Here is a 21,017-nt window from a genome sequence, read left to right as displayed (position 1 = left end):
TTCACATTTCTGCTGTGCCAATGTCAACAAATACAAACTAGCACACTTTATTCACTACTTTGTACTCGTCCTTTCATATGGAAACAGATCAATAGAAAGGCTCCAAAATGACAGCAGCAAGATGCCACCTTTGGTGACTAGTCTCTTACAACAAGTGCTTTCTTCAGTGTGGAAAACCCAGTGATGAGGCAACAGAGGTCCAATGGGTATAAATATCTCCACACTCTGCAGTTGAACATTATCAAAAGCTGACAAGCGTCCCTAACAGAAATCTGACATCTTGTGGATCTGCTGAGAGTGTAGAGATGAAGACTTTGAGTGTGTTTGTTGCAGTGGCCATCGTGCTCACAGTGATGTGCAGCCAGCAGAGCTCTGCTGTCCCAGTCCTTCAGGTCACATCTCCAGCTGAATTCTCTTACAGCCATGTCAGGATTTGTTGTACTAATGTGGACAATCTTCCATCTGGTTTACAGGGTGAAGAACTGGAGGAGACCATCTTTTAGAGATTCCAGATGCTGTCATGGATGAGACTGTGATGGACTCCATGAAGGTAAGAGCCTGCTCCAACACACCTGACTCTGATCTGAAGCTGTACAGAGAGCGTAGTAACAGCCTCTCCTTGGAATCAGAGGCCATAGGAACCAGTTTGGACTCCTCTGTACTAAATGGAACCAATGCAGAATACATAATGATGATGATGTGTTTTATCTTTCACAGACGCTCTCTAACAACAGACAGAAGCGTGCAGCCAAGTGTCAGTTCTGCTGCAAAAATGGACATTGTGGATTCTGCTGCGATTTCTGAAAGACTTTAACTCCATCAAACACACGAGCAGAAATCTGAGCTCACTGTTTTTTTTTTGGAATTGTTTTAACACTTGAGATTTATTTATTTAATGCTAATGTGGTGATGACTTGTGTCTGCAACTTGAATTCAACATTAGCCTAGTTTGTTTTGAAGCAGGTAGACAATAGTTTTATAGCTGATCCTTCATCTGTGCTAATACAACATGACAAGTCACATGTTTGTAAAGTGACTGCTGTTCTAATGATGAGATTATCAAGGAAATCCACAAAATGGGTTTTGAAATGTTCAAACCAATAAACTCTTGAAGAAATATTGGAGTGTCACTGTTTAAGTTCCTTTTGAATGAATGAGCAAATTACTAACATGTATTTTCAACATATAATAACCAACAATGAAACAAAATAAAATTTCAAAACAATAAAAAGAACTGTTTTATTTGAAGAGTAAAATTCCTTCATTTGATCGATTCTTTAACTATTTCAAGTTGACAAACATTCAATGATAATACAGCCGTTCCAGTTAGAACCCGGTTTAACTGAGCCAGACTCTGGAAATTACCCTGAGCTGGGTTTGATGAAAAACCCCCTGATCAATCAGTATTGATGTCAACAATAAAACAAGAAAAAAAGCAAAAATAAAAGTATTGTGTAATAAGGGAAACAATGACTCCAACCCATTCAAAAGTGTAAACTTGTCATTATCTGTTTCTTTTTATTTATTCATTCCCCCTGAACAGTGAATTACAGATGATGTAACTGTAGCTCTGTTTGTTTCTGTCGAGCCCTGACGTGTCATTAACATCATTTATATGAATAAATAAAAGGAAAGTTATACCTTCATCTTTGGCTGTTGGTGGAGAGGCATCTTCTCAGATGGGGGAGGGGGACAGAGCGGCTCATTGCACCGGTGTAGCATCGCTAACATTAGCTACATGTTTATGATGTAAGGCAAGGCAAGGCAAGGCAAATTTATTTATATAGCGCATTTCATACTCAAGGCAACTCAATGTGCTTTACATGATAAAACATTCAATTGTTTAAAATCAATAAGAACATTTAAATCAATAAGAACAATTAAAATCATCAGTAAAATCAATTAAAATCATCAGTAAAATCATCATTACATCAACAACATGACAAAAAAATCTCTCTCTCAATCATATGCAGTAGAGAAAAAAAGTGCCTTTAACTTTGATTTAAAAATGTTCACATTGGATGCTGACTTCAGCTCTGCTGGCAGTTTGTTCCACTTCTTTGCAGCATAACAACTAAAAGCAGCATCACCATGTTTACTGTGAGCTCTGGGCTCCACTATCTGACCTGTGTCCATAGATCTGAGAGACCTGCTGGGTTCATACCTGACCAACATGTCACTGATGTATTCTGGACCAAACCCATTCACAGATTTATACACCAGCAGCAGAACTTTAAAGTCTATTCTGAGGCTGACTGGGAGCCAGTGTAAAGACTTTAAAACTGGAGTAATGTGCTCTGACCTCTTTGTTCTGGTTAAGACCCGAGCTGCAGCGTTCTGAACCAGCTGTAGCTGTTTGATGCTCTTTTGGGGGATTCCTGTCAGAAGACCATTACAATAGTCCAGTCTGCTGGAGATAAAAGCATGGACCAGTTTCTCCTGATCTTTCTGAGCCATTAAACCTTTCACTCTGGAGATGTTCTTTAGGTGGTAGAAGGCTGTTTTTGTGATAGATTTGATCTGACTGCTGAATGTAAGATCTGAGTCAATCAGAACACCAAGGTTTTTGACTTGGTCTTTAGCTTTTAAAGATCGAGACTCAAGATAATTGCTGACAGCAGTCCTCTTTTCCTTGTTACCAAAGACAATCACCTCCGTCTTGTCATGGTTTAGTTGAAGGAAGTTTTCACTCATCCAGCAGTTTACTTTTTCTAAACAGTCACACAACACCTCAATGGGACCATGGTCATCTGGGTTCAGTGATAGATATAGTTGTAAGATATGTTATAGTCTGTGTGGTTTTTATTACTTTATTAGTTATAGTTAAATGATTAAACGATAGTTAGAATATGAAATTATCCATGATTAACTGTGTGTGTGTGTGTGTGTTTGCAAAACATATCCATTGTCCACCATAGCTGGTTTAAACTAGTTTGGGCCAGTGTGGGGGTATGTGACCCACTGCATGGACATATGAGCCTTTTTCTCCCCCAAAGTTTTTGTGTTACCATATATGGTATTAATCCTGCACCCAGAGCGCTGTTGCACAGCCCTCTGGGTGTGGTCTATGTTTTCTATAATAAATACCTGGTTCTGAGGCATCACCATCAGAGCAATCCAACTTATATCGGACTTTTGTGTCTCTTTTTGTTGGGTTTTTCTCCGAGCTGCAGCTCGCACCTCTCTGCCTCTGGTCGCCTTTTAAGTCAGATAGTGTTTTTCTCCCTGAGTTGTGATTGCAACGGTCTTAACGTATTTAGACCCAACATTCACATTTTAGCAACGGTCTTAACGTATTTGGACCTAACATTCACTGGTGCCGCAACCCGGGACCTTACATCTTTTCGTCTGGATCGGTGCGGGCGCAACCGGACCATTAGTAAAACTGCCGGCACCCCCTCCTTTGCAGGGGTGGTCACAGCTTGTTCCAGCACCGACCCGGACGGGGAGTGACGGGTCCCACGAACCAGGGAGAACACTGACGAGGTGAGAAGCTGTTTCTTTTCACCATAGTACCCGTGACGTACAACGGGGAGTGAAGACCGTGGTGGGTGACGTAAAACTCACACGGCGTGGTAAAGGGACAGAGGGCAGACGGGAGTTGTTGTGTGTTGTTTCTTTGTGTGTTGTTTCTTTGTGGTGTTTCTTTGTTGTAACGGTGTCTGTAAATCCCGTGCTGAGAACATGGGTAACGCGCAGCGTAAAGCATTGATGGAAAATAATGATGTGAAATTCATGCAGAGAAAGTATCCCGGTAGTTGTTGCTATCTAGATGATTGGTACAAAAATTGTGGGTTTGCAGGGAAATTATCAGACGAAGCTGGAATAGAAAAAGTGTCCATCTGGTGTAAAGGAAAAAGAGTGAAGGCATTAAAAAAGTTACGTCCTAAGCAGGCTGAGTTAATAGCAGACCACTTAAGAGTAGTGTGTATCTGGAAAGATGCTATGAGTATTAGGAAAACACAGATAGAGAAAGGTGAAGAGAGAAGGAAACAGAAAGTTTTAGCAGCAGCAGCTAAAATACAGCCTTGGGATGAGACCATGTGTGTACCGCGTAGAGTTGAGGAGACAAATCAGCAACAGAATGGGGCCGCAGGGGGTTTACAAGAGGGGGGAGCAGTTGCAGGACAAGAAACAAAGGGACCTGTAACTAGGGCAGCTAAACAAAAGTCAAAACAGATGAAAGAAAGTGTTAACAGTGAGGAGGATGAGCAATACATAGCCCAGGCGGGGATGGAGGAAAATCTATATCCAATTTTACCCATGATAGAGGTAGCTAACCCTCGTGCAGGAGAATTCCTAAACCCACAGGATCCATTACAGGGTGCACATCCCCCACAGCTGTTGTTGTTTCGGCCATGGACGGAGCAGGAAGCATTAGATGCCTGTAGGGGCGTATGCGATGTTGAGAAGGACCCGACTGCTTATGCTGAACAAGTATGTGGGTTGATTGAGACATGGCATTTAAATGGACTGGAGGTGGAAAAGGTTTTAAAACTAACACTTAGACACCGATATCCAGTAGTGGTGGGCGGTTATACCGGGAGACAAGTTAACCGTCAGCCCCTAGCACATAACTCTAATGAGCTGCGACAGCAGGTTGAAGCACTGATGCAAAGAGTTAGGGCGACTTACACAAAACCCCCAAGCCACGAAGAAATAAGTGCGTGTCGTCAGAAATCAGACGAGACGCCAATGGAATATCGTGCCCGTTTAGAAACGGTTTTTAGGACTAATAGCGGGCTTCCTCATTCTCCGCTGGCGGATAATCCATACCAAATACAGCTAAAAATGTGGTTAATTAGTGGTTTGTTGCCAAACGTGTCAGATTTCATAAAAGCAAACTGTGTCACACACCGCACCCTCACTGTTCCAGAGCTAATGGAATGGGCCGAACATGCTTATGAAGTCACTGAGAAAAAGAAAATAAAAACTGAATCAGCTAATGTTAATGTATTGGCTGAGGCCATGGCTGCAGCCCTGGTGAGCCAACGCTCAGGGTTTAAAAGACAGGGAAAAAAGCCATATCGCACCAGAACGCCTGATGAGGAAAAACAAGCAAAAATAGATCGAGAAAAAAGACAATGTTTCATTTGTCATGAGGAAGGACATATGGCAAGAGACTGCCCAAGAAAAAAGCAAAAAACAGACCATACGTCGTTCGGGCAAACTCCTAGGCAGTGACGCCAGGACTGGCCGGAGGGACATGCAATCAGTGACTCCGGAACAGATAATGAAACCTCAGAGTGTGACATAGCCTTTTTAGGGCAAGATGAGGATGCTGATCAATATGACAATGATTTACCTGCAGAATATGAACATCCCCCACCTTTAAATCCAAATCATTTTGTTGATTTCTCCATTTATGCAGCTGTAACATTAACACATGAAAAATACCCAAAACGTACATTGTTGGTGGGACCAAAACAAACACCAGTCACTTTTCTGTGTGATACTGGAGCTGATGTTTCTGTCCTCCGTGATCAGGTGGAAGGCGTAGTCACTTCCAAAAAGGTTATTGGCATAGTGGGAGTGGGTGGAAAGCCTCAATATGCCTGTTGGTCTAAGGAGGTCATTGTGCAAGATGAAGATGGTTCATATTACACACACCCATTTATTTTGACAACTGATTGTCCCTTCAATCTAATGGGAAGGGATCTCCTCAGTAAGTTACAGATCAGTTTAGTGCCAACGGCTAATGGAATAGTGCCAAAGAAATTTTTATCAGATACTAAAGAATCACTTATGGTGTTGCAAAGCCCAGTCATTCCTAATAAATTCTATACATTGGATCCAGTGTCAACAGGCCCTCGGTCAGTGGTTGGATCTATGGAGGAACTGCGGGCTAAAATAGCTAAAACATTTGTCGTTCCTACAGAAACACAGACACAGTGGCCACTACATGTTACAATGATGTATGTCAGACCTGAAGGACCCCTGCCAGGTCAACCAGACTGGCTAAGGAGACCAGACCTGTCTCCTGAGGGCAGAGCAGTTGCTAAAGCCTGGGAGGAAAAGTTTCTGCGATTGTCACCACAGAAAATAACATTGACAGACGTTTGTTGGTCTCCAGATGGATGGATTATAATCAGAGTGACGTTGCCTCCAGAGCTGACACCAATAAACCCCCCACGGTTTCCACATATTTGTTTACAAAAACCGGCACACAAACAGTGGAGAGATGCAAATGATCTGTTGGCTGCACTTCCTGTCAAGAGTGACCTTTGGAAAAAAGAGAGACACAATGTATTCACATACAGAGGCTCTTTTTGTGGCTTTGTGAAAAAACAAGTGCTGAACTGGTGTACTTTGGCGCCCCCTGCTGTACATTTGGATGCATGACTGTCTCTGTGCACTCTGAAATCAGATGACTTTCCTTCAGTGCCATCATGTCTGTGGGCTACATCAAAGACAGATGTTGGACTTATGACAACCGCAACATTTGTAACCATAGATCCAGCCACATCTTACAGGCCTCGAATTAGACAGTATCCACTCAAATCAGATGCAAAAGAAGGAATAAAGCCTGTTATTAATGATTTACTGACTGCAGGCGTGTTACAGGAACATGACTCAGCTGAATGCAGCACCCCCATCTTCCCTGTGAAAAAGCCACAGGGCGGCTGGAGGATGGTACATGATTTAAGAGCAGTAAATCAGGCTGTTAAATCACGAGCTCCAAATGTACCAGACCCACACACATTGTTAAATGAATTACAACCTCATCAAAAATGGTTCACTGTAATTGATTTAAGTAATGCATTTTTCTCCATTCCTCTTCATAGTACAGCTCAGGGATGGTTTGGATTCACATTTGAGAACAAAAAATACTCTTACACTCGCCTACCACAAGGGTTCTGTGATAGCCCTACTATCTTTTCAGCGGAGATTAACAGGTGCATCAGCCACCACACATGGCCAGAGACCACACAGATAATTGTGTATGTTGATGACATTTTATTGGCCAGTCCCACCAAAGCGGAAAATGAAACAGAGGCAATCAGGCTGTTCACACATTTGGCAAAAACAGGAAATAAGGCCTCATTAGAGAAACTACAATTTACACAGGAAAAAGTAACATTCCTTGGTCATAACATTTCAGCTGAAGGGAAAGAACTTACTACATCACGTAGAGAAGCAGTACAAATGGCACCAAAACCGCTTACCGTCAGACAAATGATGGCCTTTTTAGGCCTAGCGAATTATTGCAGGTCGTGGATCGTTGATTATGCTATCATAACTGCCCCATTACAGAACCTAATGTTAGATACACATCAAACTTTAAGCGCACCTTTGCAGTGGACACCTGACGCGGAAGAAGCATTTACAAAAGTGAAACAAATCATAACAGGAACAGGGGTGATGGCGCTGCCAGATTACAACAAGCCATTTACACAGTCTGTTGACTGTAAGAACGGTTACATGACATCAGTACTACTACAGCAATACGGTGAGAAGCAACGACCAATAGCCTATTACTCTAAACGATTAGATGATGTGGCTAGGGCACTTCCCCATTGCGTTCAGGCGATTTGCGCCGCAGCCATGGCTGTGCACGCGTCTGCTGAAGTAGTGTTGTTCCATCCTTTGACACTGTTAGTCAGCCATGCAGTTGACATCCTGTTAACACAAACAAAAATGTCGTTCTTATCTCCTGCCAGGTTTTTACACCTTACTAACACCTTGTTGACCCCAGCCAACCTCATTCTAAAGCGCTGTGCTGCTTTTAACCCAGCTACATTGATACCAACAGCTGACGATGGGACACCGCATGACTGTGGACAGTTAGTGTCGGTGACATGCAAGCCACGTCCAGATTTGACAGACATTCCATTGAAAGACGGAGATGTAGTGTTTGTAGATGGCTCCTCCTCCAAAGCACCTGATGGAACAAATCATACTGGTTATGCAGTAGTTACATGCGACACTGTGTTGAAATCAGGCAAATTGGCTGGAAATCAGTCTGCACAGGCAGCTGAAATCGTGGCCTTGACAGAAGCCTGTAGACTTTTCAAAGGCAAGAAAGTCACAATTTACACTGATAGCCAGTATGCTTTTTCCACAGTTCATGTGTTTGCTGCTCAGTGGGCTAGGAGAGGTATGAAGACATCTAGTGGAAAGCCTGTGCAACATGCCTCCCTGTTAAAAGACCTTCTTGCTTCAGTCCTCTTACCTACATCATTGGCGATATGTAAATGCAAAGCACATACTGGCGCCACTGATGCTGTCTCTCTGGGCAATGCAAAAGCTGATGTTGAAGCTAAAAAAGCTGCTTTTACTGAAGCACTTACTGTCCAGTTGTTGCCTGTTGATGTTGTACCACTTTGCTTGCCGGATGAAGTCCTGATTGATATGCATGTTAACGCTCCTGAAAGTGAGAAAACGAAATGGGTGACTGAAGGTGCTGTTAAAAATGACTCTGGAGTATTTATGTTAAATGACAAGCCATGTTTGCCTAGATGTTTGTTTGACGTCGTTGCTAGAATGAGCCATGGGTTGGCCCATGTCTCAACAGGAGGGATGGTAGACATAGTCAAACAGTCATTTCATATACCACTAGGACTCCAAACCCATTTTAAAAACTTTTGTCGTCAGTGTATCATCTGTTGTCGTCATAATCCTCAGGGTAATGTTAGGCCCCCTCGGGGTAAAACACCAACTGGTACATATCCTTTTGAGGTCATTATGATGGATTTCATAACACTGCACACTATTCAGAGGTATACGTATTGTTTGGTTCTGGTGGACTCATTCTCAAAATGGGTCACCATAGTGCCCGCTAAAACAAATGATGCAATGACAGTGGCAAAGGCCCTTTTGACACGAATAATACCTCAACATGGCATCCCACGACAGATTTGGAGCGACAATGGACCCCATTTTGTTAACAGAGTAATACTCCTGCTGACAGAGGCCATGGGCATTGAATTAAAACATCACTGCTCCTACCACCCGGCTAGTGCTGGATTGGTAGAACGCAACAATGGTACCATTAAAAACAGATTAAAAAAAGCTGTAGAACAAACAAACAGACCCTGGCCAGAGTGTGTTAACCTGGTAGAAATGTACATGCGCATAACACCAAACACACAGGGTTTGACCCCCTTTGAGGTTGTCACAGGACGACCTTTTCACCTACCCCTCACCAGTTCTAAGTGGGTGCAGGATCAGGAGGGAGAGTTGGATCCAATAACAAAATGGATGGTTAAATTATTCACAGATGCTGAAATTGTTGAAGCTAATACACTGCCTAGTCTCTCTTTACCTGTTTCAGATCCCCTTCGTCCTGGTGATTGGGTCCTCATCAAGGTGATTAAGAGAAAACACTGGTGTACTCCACGGTGGGACGGCCCTTACACAGTTCTGCTAACCACACCAACTGCATTTAAGATAGCTGAAAGACAGACGTGGATACACCAATCACACGGGAAAAAGGTACAGAAACCCACCACAGCAGGTGATACACCCTAGTAACACAGAGATGGATCTGTTGTTCCTCCTCCTCCTCGTGGGATCCCAGGAAGTGCTAGCAGGGGCTCTAAGCTCACCTTGGTATGATTACATAGGTAGATGCCCCGGGGGCTTTAACCTCGTTATGTGCATACCACAAATACCGGACATTTTAAGTGACGTTACAATTCCACTAGAGGCTCTGGCTAATAAAGGCTACACACCATGGAAACATGGTAAGGACTATGTAAATTATGAATGGTACATGCAAGTCCGGGGAGCAGACCAATCATGGTCTACTCATGGTTGGTCTGAGGTACTCCTCCATACAAGCTACACCCCTATTACCTGGCCCCTCACACCATCTACACGTACCGTTACAGCGGCATATCTGTCATTGCGAAAAACAATTGTTCAGAAACAAAAAATCCTACTCCTAACCGTTAACACCACCGCGGTACCTCCTTCTTGTTTGCTTATGGGATTCGGCCCTGACGTACAAGGGACAGATCCCATCTTTTGGGTGGATATTTGTATTACACCTCCAGCCACTCCCATTGTAGTTAAACCACGCATGGACATAGTGTTATCACCTGAGGTTAGACAGAATATACGAGTTATAAATGCAAAACCTATGCCAACAGAAGAACCTGACTCGTTACTCGCATTACTGTCTGAACAGAATAATCACGTCCATCATCGTCTGCGCGCTAATTCTTGGTACCGTATGGTAGAACTATCTGCACGAACAGTAACTAATGATAGTTGCTATGTTTGCTCACATCTGCCGCACGCTGTAACATCCCCGACTCTGTTGTCCGCATCCCTGCCAGCCCCTGACTCAAAGAAAGTACTAGAATGTTTACAAAATAAGTCCGCGACCCCGTGCCCTCCTGTTCTACCAGTGCTAAAAACCCTCGAGCCCCTAGGTCAGGCTGCTAAACACCTAAACACGAATGCTGTCCCCTGTGGTAATTATACTCACTGCTATCCTTTATGCGTACGATTTAATGGTCCACCAACTAACACCAAAGGTCTACCATCGGTAGACATAAACCATTGTGCTACCGTTCGGAACGTCAGTACGGTTGTCCCAATGTTTGCTAGAGACGGTGTTTGGTTGAAGTGCGGTGATAAAGTTTATCCTTCCCCTCCAATTAATATGTCAGCCGTTTGTGTACCAGTAGCAGTCACAGATGGGTCTTTCATAGTTCATATGACAATGCCTAGTCGTTCTCGTCGTGAGATTATAACCTTCACACCTCATGATGCAATATGGGGCTCGGACGTCCCTCACGAACATAGATATTGGTCAACTAGTCAAAAAGTCGTTCATGCTCTTTTCCCTAATATAGGCGTGGGTAAGAATTCCCTTATGGTAGAGACCCTCCAATACCGCTTTCACATGCTTCTTAATGCATCTTTAGCTGTTAGTAACAAAATGAATGCTAGAACAGCGGCCACCGCGCAAATGGCTATTCAGAACCGTATGGCTTTAGATACGATTTTAGCTTCCACAGGTGGTGTGTGTGCTATGGTGGGTGCTACCTGCTGTACATACATACCTAATAACTCCTCGGAGTCCATCGAAGACGCCCTGCAAACACTCCGCAACCTGGAAGGTGCCATGTCAGCTGACGAGTCCAATGTCCATTCATCCGGGTGGGACTGGCTGTTCCAAGGCTCCTGGTTCCAATTCCTGCTACGTCTGGGTCTCCCTCTTCTGGCTGTGCTGCTGGTCGTTGGTCTTGCCTGCTGTTGCATCGTCCCCTGTGTGAAGAAAGGCATAGACAACATGATCATCGGTGCTATGCAGGTCCAGGCTTCCCCAGAGTACCAACTCCATGTTATGGGTCTCTCCCCATCTGCCCCATTGATGGACTAAGACCCTGCCACACCTTCCCATCATCACAGTGAGCGGTAAAGGTTCACTGCTACTGGAGGGTTATGTGCTGGTAACCTCTGACCCTCCCTTACCAACTCCAAACACACACTGAGACCTAAAGCCCTATCTTCAACACCATGGTTTTGGGTCATCAGTTGTACATACACCCTGAACTGTCTCCAGATCACCGTGGATCAGAATCGATGTTCGCCCCAGCAGGGGGGGACGGTGGGGAATTTTTCCCGTACTAGCTGTCGGGTTTTCGCCCCACCTCACGGTGGTCATCCCTGTTGTTCTGGTCCTATGATGGCACCGGGTAAACCTGTGAAGACGCCCGTCTGCTTGATGTTTTCCAAACCCACAACAGGGCGGATATGTAAGATATGTTATAGTCTGTGTGGTTTTTATTACTTTATTAGTTATAGTTAAATGATTAAACGATAGTTAGAATATGAAATTATCCATGATTAACTGTGTGTGTGTGTGTGTGTTTGCAAAACATATCCATTGTCCACCATAGCTGGTTTAAACTAGTTTGGGCCAGTGTGGGGGTATGTGACCCACTGCATGGACATATGAGCCTTTTTCTCCCCCAAAGTTTTTGTGTTACCATATATGGTATTAATCCTGCACCCAGAGCGCTGTTGCACAGCCCTCTGGGTGTGGTCTATGTTTTCTATAATAAATACCTGGTTCTGAGGCATCACCATCAGAGCAATCCAACTTATATCGGACTTTTGTGTCTCTTTTTGTTGGGTTTTTCTCCGAGCTGCAGCTCGCACCTCTCTGCCTCTGGTCGCCTTTTAAGTCAGATAGTGTTTTTCTCCCTGAGTTGTGATTGCAACGGTCTTAACGTATTTAGACCCAACAATAGTTGTGTGTCATCTGCATAGCTCTGATAATCAACCTTACAGTTCTGTAAAATTTGTCCTAAAGGAAGCATGTAAAGGTTAAACAGAAGGGGTCCAAGAACAGATCCCTGAGGAACCCCACAGGACATTGGTAATCTGTCAGATTCAAAGTTTCCAATGCTTACAAAATAGCTTCGCTCCTCCAAGTATGACTTAAACCATTGCATTACTTTTCCATTTAGTCCGACCCATGTTTGCAATCTGTGCAACAAAATTGTATGATCTACAGTGTCAAATGCAGCACTTAGATCCAACAGAATGAGAACAGATACTTTTCCTGAATCAGTGTTCAACCTTATGTCATTGATCACTTTGATAAGAGCAGTTTCAGTGCTGTGATGAGAACGCAAACCTGACTGAAATTTATCAAATATTTTGTTGAATGTTAAGAATTGACTCAGTTGGTTGAAGACCACCTTCTCAATGATCTTGGCCATGAATGGAAGGTTGCTGATTGGTCTATAGTTAGCCAGTATAGAGGCATCCAGTGTTCTCTTTTTTAACAGCGGTTTCACAGCAGCTACTTTCAGGGATTTTGGTACGGTGCCTGATTGGAATGAGCAGTTAATTATCTGACACAGATCAGTGACAATTGACTTTACAACAGTTTTAAAGAAGTTTGAGGGTATTGTGTCAAGGCAACACGTTGATGGATTCAGCTGCTGAACAGTTTCCTCTATTGTTTTTGGGTTCACTGTAATAAACTCTAACATTGTAATTGACTCATCCCTCAGTGGTTGAAGCTGTTCAAGCTTTTTGTGATTTTGCTGGTTTGTTCTGATGTTTGACCTTATTGATTGTATTTTTTCATTGAAATATACAGCAAATTCATTGCATTTTCCAGCTGACAGTAATTCAGGGGCTATCTGATCTGGGGGGGTTGTGAGCTTTTCAATTACAGAAAACAACGTGCGAGAGTTGTTGACATTTTTGGCAATAATTTCAGAAAAGTATTGCTGCCTTGCTTTGAACAAGCCATCATTGAATTTTCGCAGACTTATTTTGTATAGTTCTAGATGAATTTGGAGTTTTGTTGATCTCCATTTACGCTCAGCTCTTCTACAGTCAGATTTCAAATTCTGCATTATCTCAGTCCTCCTCCAAGGTGTTTTCTGTGTGTTTGGTTTTCTCTTAGTTTTGATTGGAGCCACCACATCTATGACATTACAGACGTTTCTATTATACTCATCCAGAAGATCATCAACTGTCTCAGCACTCAATGTTGGTGTCATTGCTATGGCTTCCATAAACTGTGCACTTGTGTTCTCATTTATGTACCTTTTCTTTAAACACACATAACTAGGGGGAACAGATGTTACAGTCTCTAGGTCAAAAAAGACACAGAAATGATCAGATAGAGCTAAGTCTCTTACATCAACAGCAGAGATATCAACACCTTTAGAGATAACCAGATCCAAAGTGTGACCTTGAGTGTGTGTCGGACCAGTCACATGTTGTGTAAGACCAAAAGTATCCATTAAAGCATACAGTTCTTTGGAAGTATTGTCCATGTTATTGTCTACATGAATATTTAAGTCACCTGTTATTATTAAAAAGTTGTATTCAGTGCATACAACTGACAGCAGTTCAGCGAACTCATCCATGAATTCTCCAGAATATTTTGGGGGTCTATAAATGACTAAAAACAGAACTCTTGAATCACCCTTCAGTAAGAATGACATATATTCAAAGGAGATAAAATCACCAAATGTTATTTCTTTGCACTGAAATATTGATTTAAAAATGGCAGCAACTCCACCACCTTTCCTGCAAGTACGACACTTATTTAAATAAATAAAGTCTTGTGGCGCACTTTCATTGAGAATAGTATTACTGATACCATCATTCAGCCATGTTTCATTAAGAAATAAAAAGTCCAAGTGATGTGTCAAAATAAAATCATTAATTATTAGTGACTTGTTAACAAGAGATCTAACATTAAGAAGAGCTAATTTTAAAAACTTTACTGGAGACACTGGTGGACTTTTTGGATGACATGTTATAGGAGTCAAATTTTTATCTCTATAAAGCTTTTTGCTTTTCTTTAATTTCACAATTTTACCTGTGTTACCTGTCACCACAGGAATTAAAGAAGCTGCATTAACTCCATAGGGCCCTGACTTTTTCTGGTTGTTCCTAAAAATAGAGCTATTGCAGTCTGGACCCAGCACACATCAGGCGTGTGTCGCTCTAAGTTGAACACAGCTGGCCTGAGGAGAAGAGTGATCCTGAGCCTGGTATCTTCGAGGAGGGATGGGTGGTGCAGATTGTATTAAGTTTCTCCCTCCTGTCTCCACCCAGGTGTGTCTAATCTTCCTGATTTATTTCACTTTTTTAAAGTGTGCTTTGTCGTATCCTATACTCATTGTGTTTTGTCGCTGTGAGCTTTCGGTTATTATTTAATTGTTTTGTTTCTTCTCGTCGGTGTGCTCTGTATGTTTGTCAGTCCTTGGTTTGTGTGGTTTGTATTTATACAGGTCTATGCTCTTTAAGGTCCAGGGTTGTATAGTCTCTGTGCTTGGGTCCTCCATGTGTCCCTTCAACCTCCCTCCTACAACCCACACCATGACATTATGCATGTAGCTACATATTATCTTGTACAACAACAAATAATGTTTTTCTTATATACAATACCATGAACATTTAAATCTTAAAATTACAATTTAACACTTGACTTTGCTCCATAATTCATGTATTGTAAATGCTAGTTGTGGACTGTTTCAAACCCATTTTGAGATTAACTGACCACTCCTATCTTCTTGGTGAGTTAGCTGGGATGTCATTGTATTGGTGACTTCATAGCACAGTAATTTAAATTAATGAATTCATGAACATAATAATCAAAGTCTGCCTGCAATGAGTCACACCTGCTCCAAGTTAACCATCAGAATCACGTATGGAATGAAGGTGAGTGTTCTTCAAAAATAAATCTAAACAGTGATGGAAACACTTGGTATTTATGGTATTTAGTATTTAAGATATTTAGAAATGTAGCTTCAGATTGTCATAGAGGGTTTATTACTTTTTTTTTTTTTCACGTTTTTATTTTTTCATGATTGCCTGTTGTAGAAAAGAAGGCTGTTCCTCTAACATGACTTAAATTATTATTTAGCTTGCTACATTTCTTTATTGTGAGATTGCTTTGATATTTTGCCTTAAAAAGTTGTGGGTAATTCCCTCAGTTGTGAAAAATGAACTTAAACAGTCACAATGGCATCTTTTACAATAGTTTATTGATTCAAACATTTCTTAACCCCTTTCGTACATTTCCTCAATAATCTTAACAATAGTACAGCAGTCACTTTACAAACATGTAACACAGGTAGAGGATCTGCTATAGAACACTAACTACTTTAAGGAACAAAGACAACTAGGCTAATGCTGATTTCAGGTTGCAAAAAAAAACAGTCAGCTCAGATTTCTGCTCCTGTGTTTGATGAGGAAAAGTCTTTCACAACTTGCAGCGAAGTTTACAGCGTCCTCTTCTGCAGCGGAAGCTACACCTCAGTTTTCTCATCTGTGTGAAAGATGAAACACATCACCATCATTACTTATTCTGCATTAGTTCCATTTAGTACAGAGGAGTCCAAACTGGCTCCTCCTCTGTTACTACGCTCTCTGCACAGCTTCAAATCAGAGTCAGGTGTGTTGGAGCAGGCTCTTACCTCCCTGTTGTCCATCCAAGTCTCATTCATGGCACCACCTGGAGTCTCTAAAAAGATGGTGTCTTCATCTTCTTCACCCTCTTCACCCTATAAACCAGTTGGAAGATTGTCCACATTAGTACAACTAATCCTGACTGTGTGAAAGATGAAATACTTTGGTGAAAGTTAATTTCCAGCTCCATCATCATCATTATGTATTCTGTATTGGTTCCATTTAGTACAGAGGAGTCCAAACTGGTTCCTATGGCTTCTGATTCCAAGAGGAGGCTGTTACTACACTATATCTGTACAGCTTCAGATCAGAGTCAGGTGTGTTGGAGCAGGCTCTTACATTCATGGAGTCCATCACAGTCTCATTCATGGCACCACCTGGAATCTCTAAAAAGATGGTCTCCTCCAGTTCTTCACCCTGTAAACCAGATGGAAGATTGTCCACATTAGTACAACAAATCCTGACATGGCTGTAAGAGAATTCAGCTGGAGATGTGACCTGAAGGACTGGGACAGCAGAGCTCTGCTGGCTGCACATCACTGTGAGCACGATGGCCACTGCAACAAACACACTCAAAGTCTTCATCTCTACACTCTCAGCAGATCCACAATACGTAAGATTTCTGTTAGGGACGCTTGTCAGCTTTTGAAAATGTTCAACTGCAGAGTGTGGAGATATTTATACCCATTGGACCTCTGTTGCCTCATCACTGGGTTTTCCACATTGAAGAAAGCTCTTGTTGTAAGAGACTAGTCACCAAAGATGGCATCTGTCCTTTTGGAGTCTTTCTATTGATCTGACCCATATTACCAGAATAGTATGCAGCAGTAAACAAAGTGTGTCAGTTTGTATTTGTTGACATTGGCACAGCAGAAATGTGAAACCAGTGGATCAAGAAGCAGGATCATCTGTGGCAAATGTAATTTTTACAGCATAGTTTACGGTTAGAGGTGATTATGTAATCAGAGACTACATTGTTGGTCAAGATTGTACAGTTCTTCATAGTTAAATAGAATTTTACATTTGTAATAGATTTGATTTTTAAGTCAGGGTCTTAAGTACTGTTTACTCATCATAGCAGCTTTAAAGTTAGAGCAACAGATCAAAATAAATGTAAAAGACTAAATATTGGAACAAATAATAAAATATCTCTTTTTCTTTTCTCTCCCACAAACTTTCAGATATCTGAAAACAGGTAAAAACAGAGCATGTGATAAATGTCTGTCAAGACTATTTCATGTTTTACCCACATACAGTGTTATAAGAGTATGTATATTATATTTTTGAGACCAGAAATTACTTCTTGAGAATCACAAAGAAAACTGTTTATCAAATGAAGCGTCTTTACTTTATATTCCAATGGGTAGTGTTGGAACTATTGAAGTGGAATGGTGGGAGACACATTAGTGTTGTAGTGATCCTTAGAAAAGTAGGTATACTCGCTTTTTTGGCCTTTTTTACTTAATGAATCTCAGAACAACACTCTGCTTTAGATAGAGTGAGATGTTAGATCATTCTGTTTAGGGTACACAAAAATATATCAGTAGAATTAACTCATTGTCACATAATTTCTGCTGTTTGATCTCAGGGAGGAAGGATTATGAAAATACTAAACCAATGCTAGTCCACAGAGGAATAACAGGCAACTATTAATTTTGATTGAACCATTCTTTATTTCACAGTGAGGAATGACAACTATTTTCTCCTCTGGCAAGTTATAGTTTCTTTATAAACTCTCTTAGAACAGCAGGTTTGCTACAGAGCGCATAGGCTAGAGTGTGCCACACTACATGATCATGACTGGATCAGGAACAGTTTGTTGTTTTTACTCACCAACAAGAAATCTGCATGAATGTGAAATATATTCAACATGTTTCACTTAAAGCTACACTTTGTAGAATGGTGAGGTGCCCCACGCTCCCCCCTTCACTCCTAAACTAAACTCACTGGTTCTTCTGAACATTTGCGTACAAATGTAGGGACTTTACCTTGTGTTATTGAAGAGTATTCTGATGTTTTAGAGACATTAAAGCATGTATCACTCACTGCTGGGAGGACAGTAAGAAGATCACAGTAACAGCCGCTCCTCATACAAGAAGCCGAGTCCAGCTGATCAGAGCAGACACACAACTCTACATCCAGACTGCAAATAAATAGTGTCTTTATCTCTGTTTCTACCTGAGCGAATGTTTCTCTTAGGTTTAAAAGCTGTTTATCCCATCTGTTCTCTCTCTCTCTGACTCGCTATGTGGGGCAGACTGTGCACGGACTGAAAGCGGATCGCGCGCAACACACCACATATAACGAGAGGGACCTCCGTGAGTCTGTTCCTCGTGACCACATTTGTGCCTTTATTCTGTTACTTCTCTACCTCGGTCTTCCTTTTTCCTCTTGCGTTGCCGTGTAACCGCTGTGCCAAGAGCCGCAACAGAGACTTCTGCTAGAATGTAATGCCATGGGACTTTCCCTACTCTCAGATTGTAAACGCTCATAGACTTTTGACGAGCAGCTCGAGAAGCCAACAGTATTGCTTAAAACAGCTCATGGGATCAACCTGTTGGTAGAAAGATCTGGGTTCAAGACCTGGGGTGGACACATGAGTCCTTTTTGGTGTGGAGTTTGAATGTCCTCACTGTGCTTTTGTGGGTTTCCTCAGGGGGACACTTAATCAAACCCAGCTCCGGCTCAGTTAAACCAGGATCTTATTGGAACCGTAGTTTCATCCAAGAGAAAACAGCTCAGTTGCTAAAGTAATACAGTCAGTGGTGCCAACAGCTCTCAACCAGGTTTAAACAGCAGGCTTGGTTTATCTGCTGCAGATGCACTCATATGAAACCATGTCATAAATTTGAAAGCACTTTAAAACACTCAACAATGATCTACAAAATGAATAAGGAGTGAAAAAGACCCATGTTCCCCATGTTCTCACCTTCTACAGATTTATTGTGGTATTTTTAAAAGGAAATTAAACAGTATATGATGGTAAATATTTAATGATTTTAAATCATTATTAAAACACACAAGCACCAGCGCACAAAAAACACACCTGTATTTACTCACAACACAGACACACACTCAAATGACCAAACAACACCTGCGTCTAAAGGCACGTTACACACTGAAAGAGAGAGAGAGAGAAAGGAAGAGAGAGGCAGTAGGTACAGGGCTCACACCATGACTCTGTGGCCTTATCGGCCGCCATAATTACTATTGTCTTTATGCAATATTTTGGACATATTATGATTTTGTTTTGAGTGAGAAATGACTCTTACTGTGAATGCATGAGGGTTGGCAGCTACGTGTGTACTCTTCACTTCATATGGGTCAGATCAATAGAAAGACTCCAAAAGGACAGCAGTGAGAGTGAGTCAATGTCAACAAGAAGCCTCCTTTAGTAAAAAGTCATGCTGCAATTGCTTGACAAGTGTTTTCTTCAATGTGGAAAACCCAGTGATGAGGCAACAGAGGTCCAATGGGTATAAATATCTCCACACTCTGCAGCTGAACATTATCAAAAGCTGACAAGCGTCCCTAACAGAAATCTGACATCTTGTGGATCTGCTGAGAGTGTAGAGATGAAGACTCTGAGTGTGTTTGTTGCAGTGGCCATCGTGCTCACAGTGATGTGCAGCCAGCAGAGCTCTGCTGTCCCAGTCCTTCAGGTCACATCTCCAGCTGAATTCTCTTACAGCCATGTCAGGATTTGTTGTACTAATGTGGACAATCTTTCATCTGGTTTACAGGGTGAAGAACTGGAGGAGACAATCTTTTTAGAGATTCCAGGTGGTGCCATGAATGAGACTGTGATGGACTCCATGAAGGTAAGAACCTGCTCCAACACACCTGACTCTGATCTGAAGCTGTACAGATATAATGTAGTAACAGCCTCCTCTTGGAATCAGAAGCCATAGGAACCAGTTTGGACTCCTCTGTACTAAATGGAACCAATGCAGAATACGTAATGATGATGATGGAGCTGGAAATTAACTTCCCCCAAAGTCATTCATCTTTCACACAGTCAGGATTAGTTGTACTAATGTGAACAATCTTCCAACTGGTTTATAGGGTGAAGAGGGTGAAGAAGATGAAGACACCATCTTTTTAGAGACTCCAGGTGGTGCCATGAATGAGACTTGGATGGACAACAGGGAGGTAAGAGCCTGCTCCAACACACCTGACTCTGATCTGAAGCTGTGCAGAGAGCGTAGTAACAGAGGAGGAGCCAGTTTGGACTCCTCTGTACTAAATGGAACTAATGCAGAATAAGTAATGATGGTGATGTGTTTCATCTTTCACACAGATGAGAAAACTGAGGTGTAGCTTCCGCTGCAGAAGAGGACGCTGTAAACTTCGCTGCAAGTTGTGAAAGACTTTTCCTCATCAAACACAGGAGCAGAAATCTGAGCTGACTGGTTTTGTTGGAATTGTTTTCACAGCTGATATTTATTTATTGGATGAAGATGTGGTGATGATTTAATGACTTGCTTCTGCAACCTGAAATCAGTCTGAGTCTATTCGTCTTTGGTTGTTCTTAAAAGCAGTTAGAGAATGTTTTAATGGCAGATCCTTCACCTGTGTTATATGTTTGTAAAGTGACTGATGTACTATTGTTAAGATTATCCAGGAAATCAACAAAAAGGAATAAAAAATGTTTGAACCAATAAACTCTTGTAGGAAAATGCCATTGCTGTGTAAGTTCATTTTGAATGATTAAGGGAATTCCATACAACTTTTTAACACACAACTAAATATCAAAGCAATCACACAAATAAGACAGTTATCAAGCTGAATAAGATTGAAGTTGTGTGAAAGGAACAACCATCTTTTTAGAAGAAAGAAGAAGTCAATGATTTACCCACCAGAGTGTCAGCCGCTCACTGTTTTAAAATGGTAAAGTAGTCCCATTTTTAAAAAGTATTAAAATTAATACGGTGCATAACAATGTGGTTTTTTAGACATACAGGTTGATCTTCTATCGAGTATATTTCAAAGATTTTAGGCCACATTTGTAAAAACAATGGAGGATCCCTTTAAAGAGCAAAGAGCTGTAAAAATACAAACCACATTATGAGGATAAACAAACCAAAGACTGACAAACATACAGAGCACACCGA

At 41.7% G+C, this 21,017-nt stretch overlaps 2 protein-coding genes across 2 annotated transcripts; both read left to right on the top strand.

Annotated features, from left to right (window-relative positions):
• Nucleotides 1-3,246: 3,246 nt before the first annotated feature.
• Nucleotides 3,247-11,335, top strand: LOC114477883 (uncharacterized). The gene is made up of 3 exons (XM_028470552.1): nucleotides 3,247-3,486; nucleotides 9,275-10,828; nucleotides 11,231-11,335. Exons 2-3 carry the CDS (start codon nucleotides 9,482-9,484, stop codon nucleotides 11,333-11,335), a joined length of 1,452 nt encoding a protein of 483 aa, XP_028326353.1. The 5' UTR covers nucleotides 3,247-3,486; nucleotides 9,275-9,481.
• Nucleotides 11,336-19,429: 8,094 nt separating this feature from the next.
• On the top strand, nucleotides 19,430-20,496 carry LOC114478505 (hepcidin-like). Its single transcript, XM_028471613.1, has 4 exons — nucleotides 19,430-19,565; nucleotides 19,647-19,724; nucleotides 19,969-20,055; nucleotides 20,204-20,496. Exons 1-4 carry the CDS (start codon nucleotides 19,479-19,481, stop codon nucleotides 20,267-20,269), a joined length of 318 nt encoding a protein of 105 aa, XP_028327414.1. The 5' UTR covers nucleotides 19,430-19,478; the 3' UTR covers nucleotides 20,270-20,496.
• Nucleotides 20,497-21,017: the final 521 nt, after the last annotated feature.

This window comes from Gouania willdenowi, chromosome 16 (assembly GCF_900634775.1).
Source record: "Gouania willdenowi chromosome 16, fGouWil2.1, whole genome shotgun sequence".
Lineage (NCBI taxonomy): Eukaryota > Metazoa > Chordata > Actinopteri > Blenniiformes > Gobiesocidae > Gouania > Gouania willdenowi.
This window is presented reverse-complemented; position numbering and strand designations above follow the sequence as displayed.

Bases quoted from the DNA above. Each gene is read 5' to 3' on its own strand.
- LOC114478505 (XM_028471613.1), top strand. From the start codon at position 19,479: ATGAAGACTCTGAGTGTGTTTGTTGCAGTGGCCATCGTGCTCACAGTG. The intron at 19,566-19,646 runs GTCACATCTCCA...TCTGGTTTACAG, and splicing joins CTGCTGTCCCAGTCCTTCAG to GGTGAAGAACTGGAGGAGAC. The intron at 19,725-19,968 runs GTAAGAACCTGC...ACTGGTTTATAG, and splicing joins CTGTGATGGACTCCATGAAG to GGTGAAGAGGGTGAAGAAGA.
- LOC114477883 (XM_028470552.1), top strand. From the start codon at position 9,482: ATGGATCTGTTGTTCCTCCTCCTCCTCGTGGGATCCCAGGAAGTGCTA. The intron at 10,829-11,230 runs GTAGAGACCCTC...CCCTGTGTGAAG, and splicing joins TGGGTAAGAATTCCCTTATG to AAAGGCATAGACAACATGAT.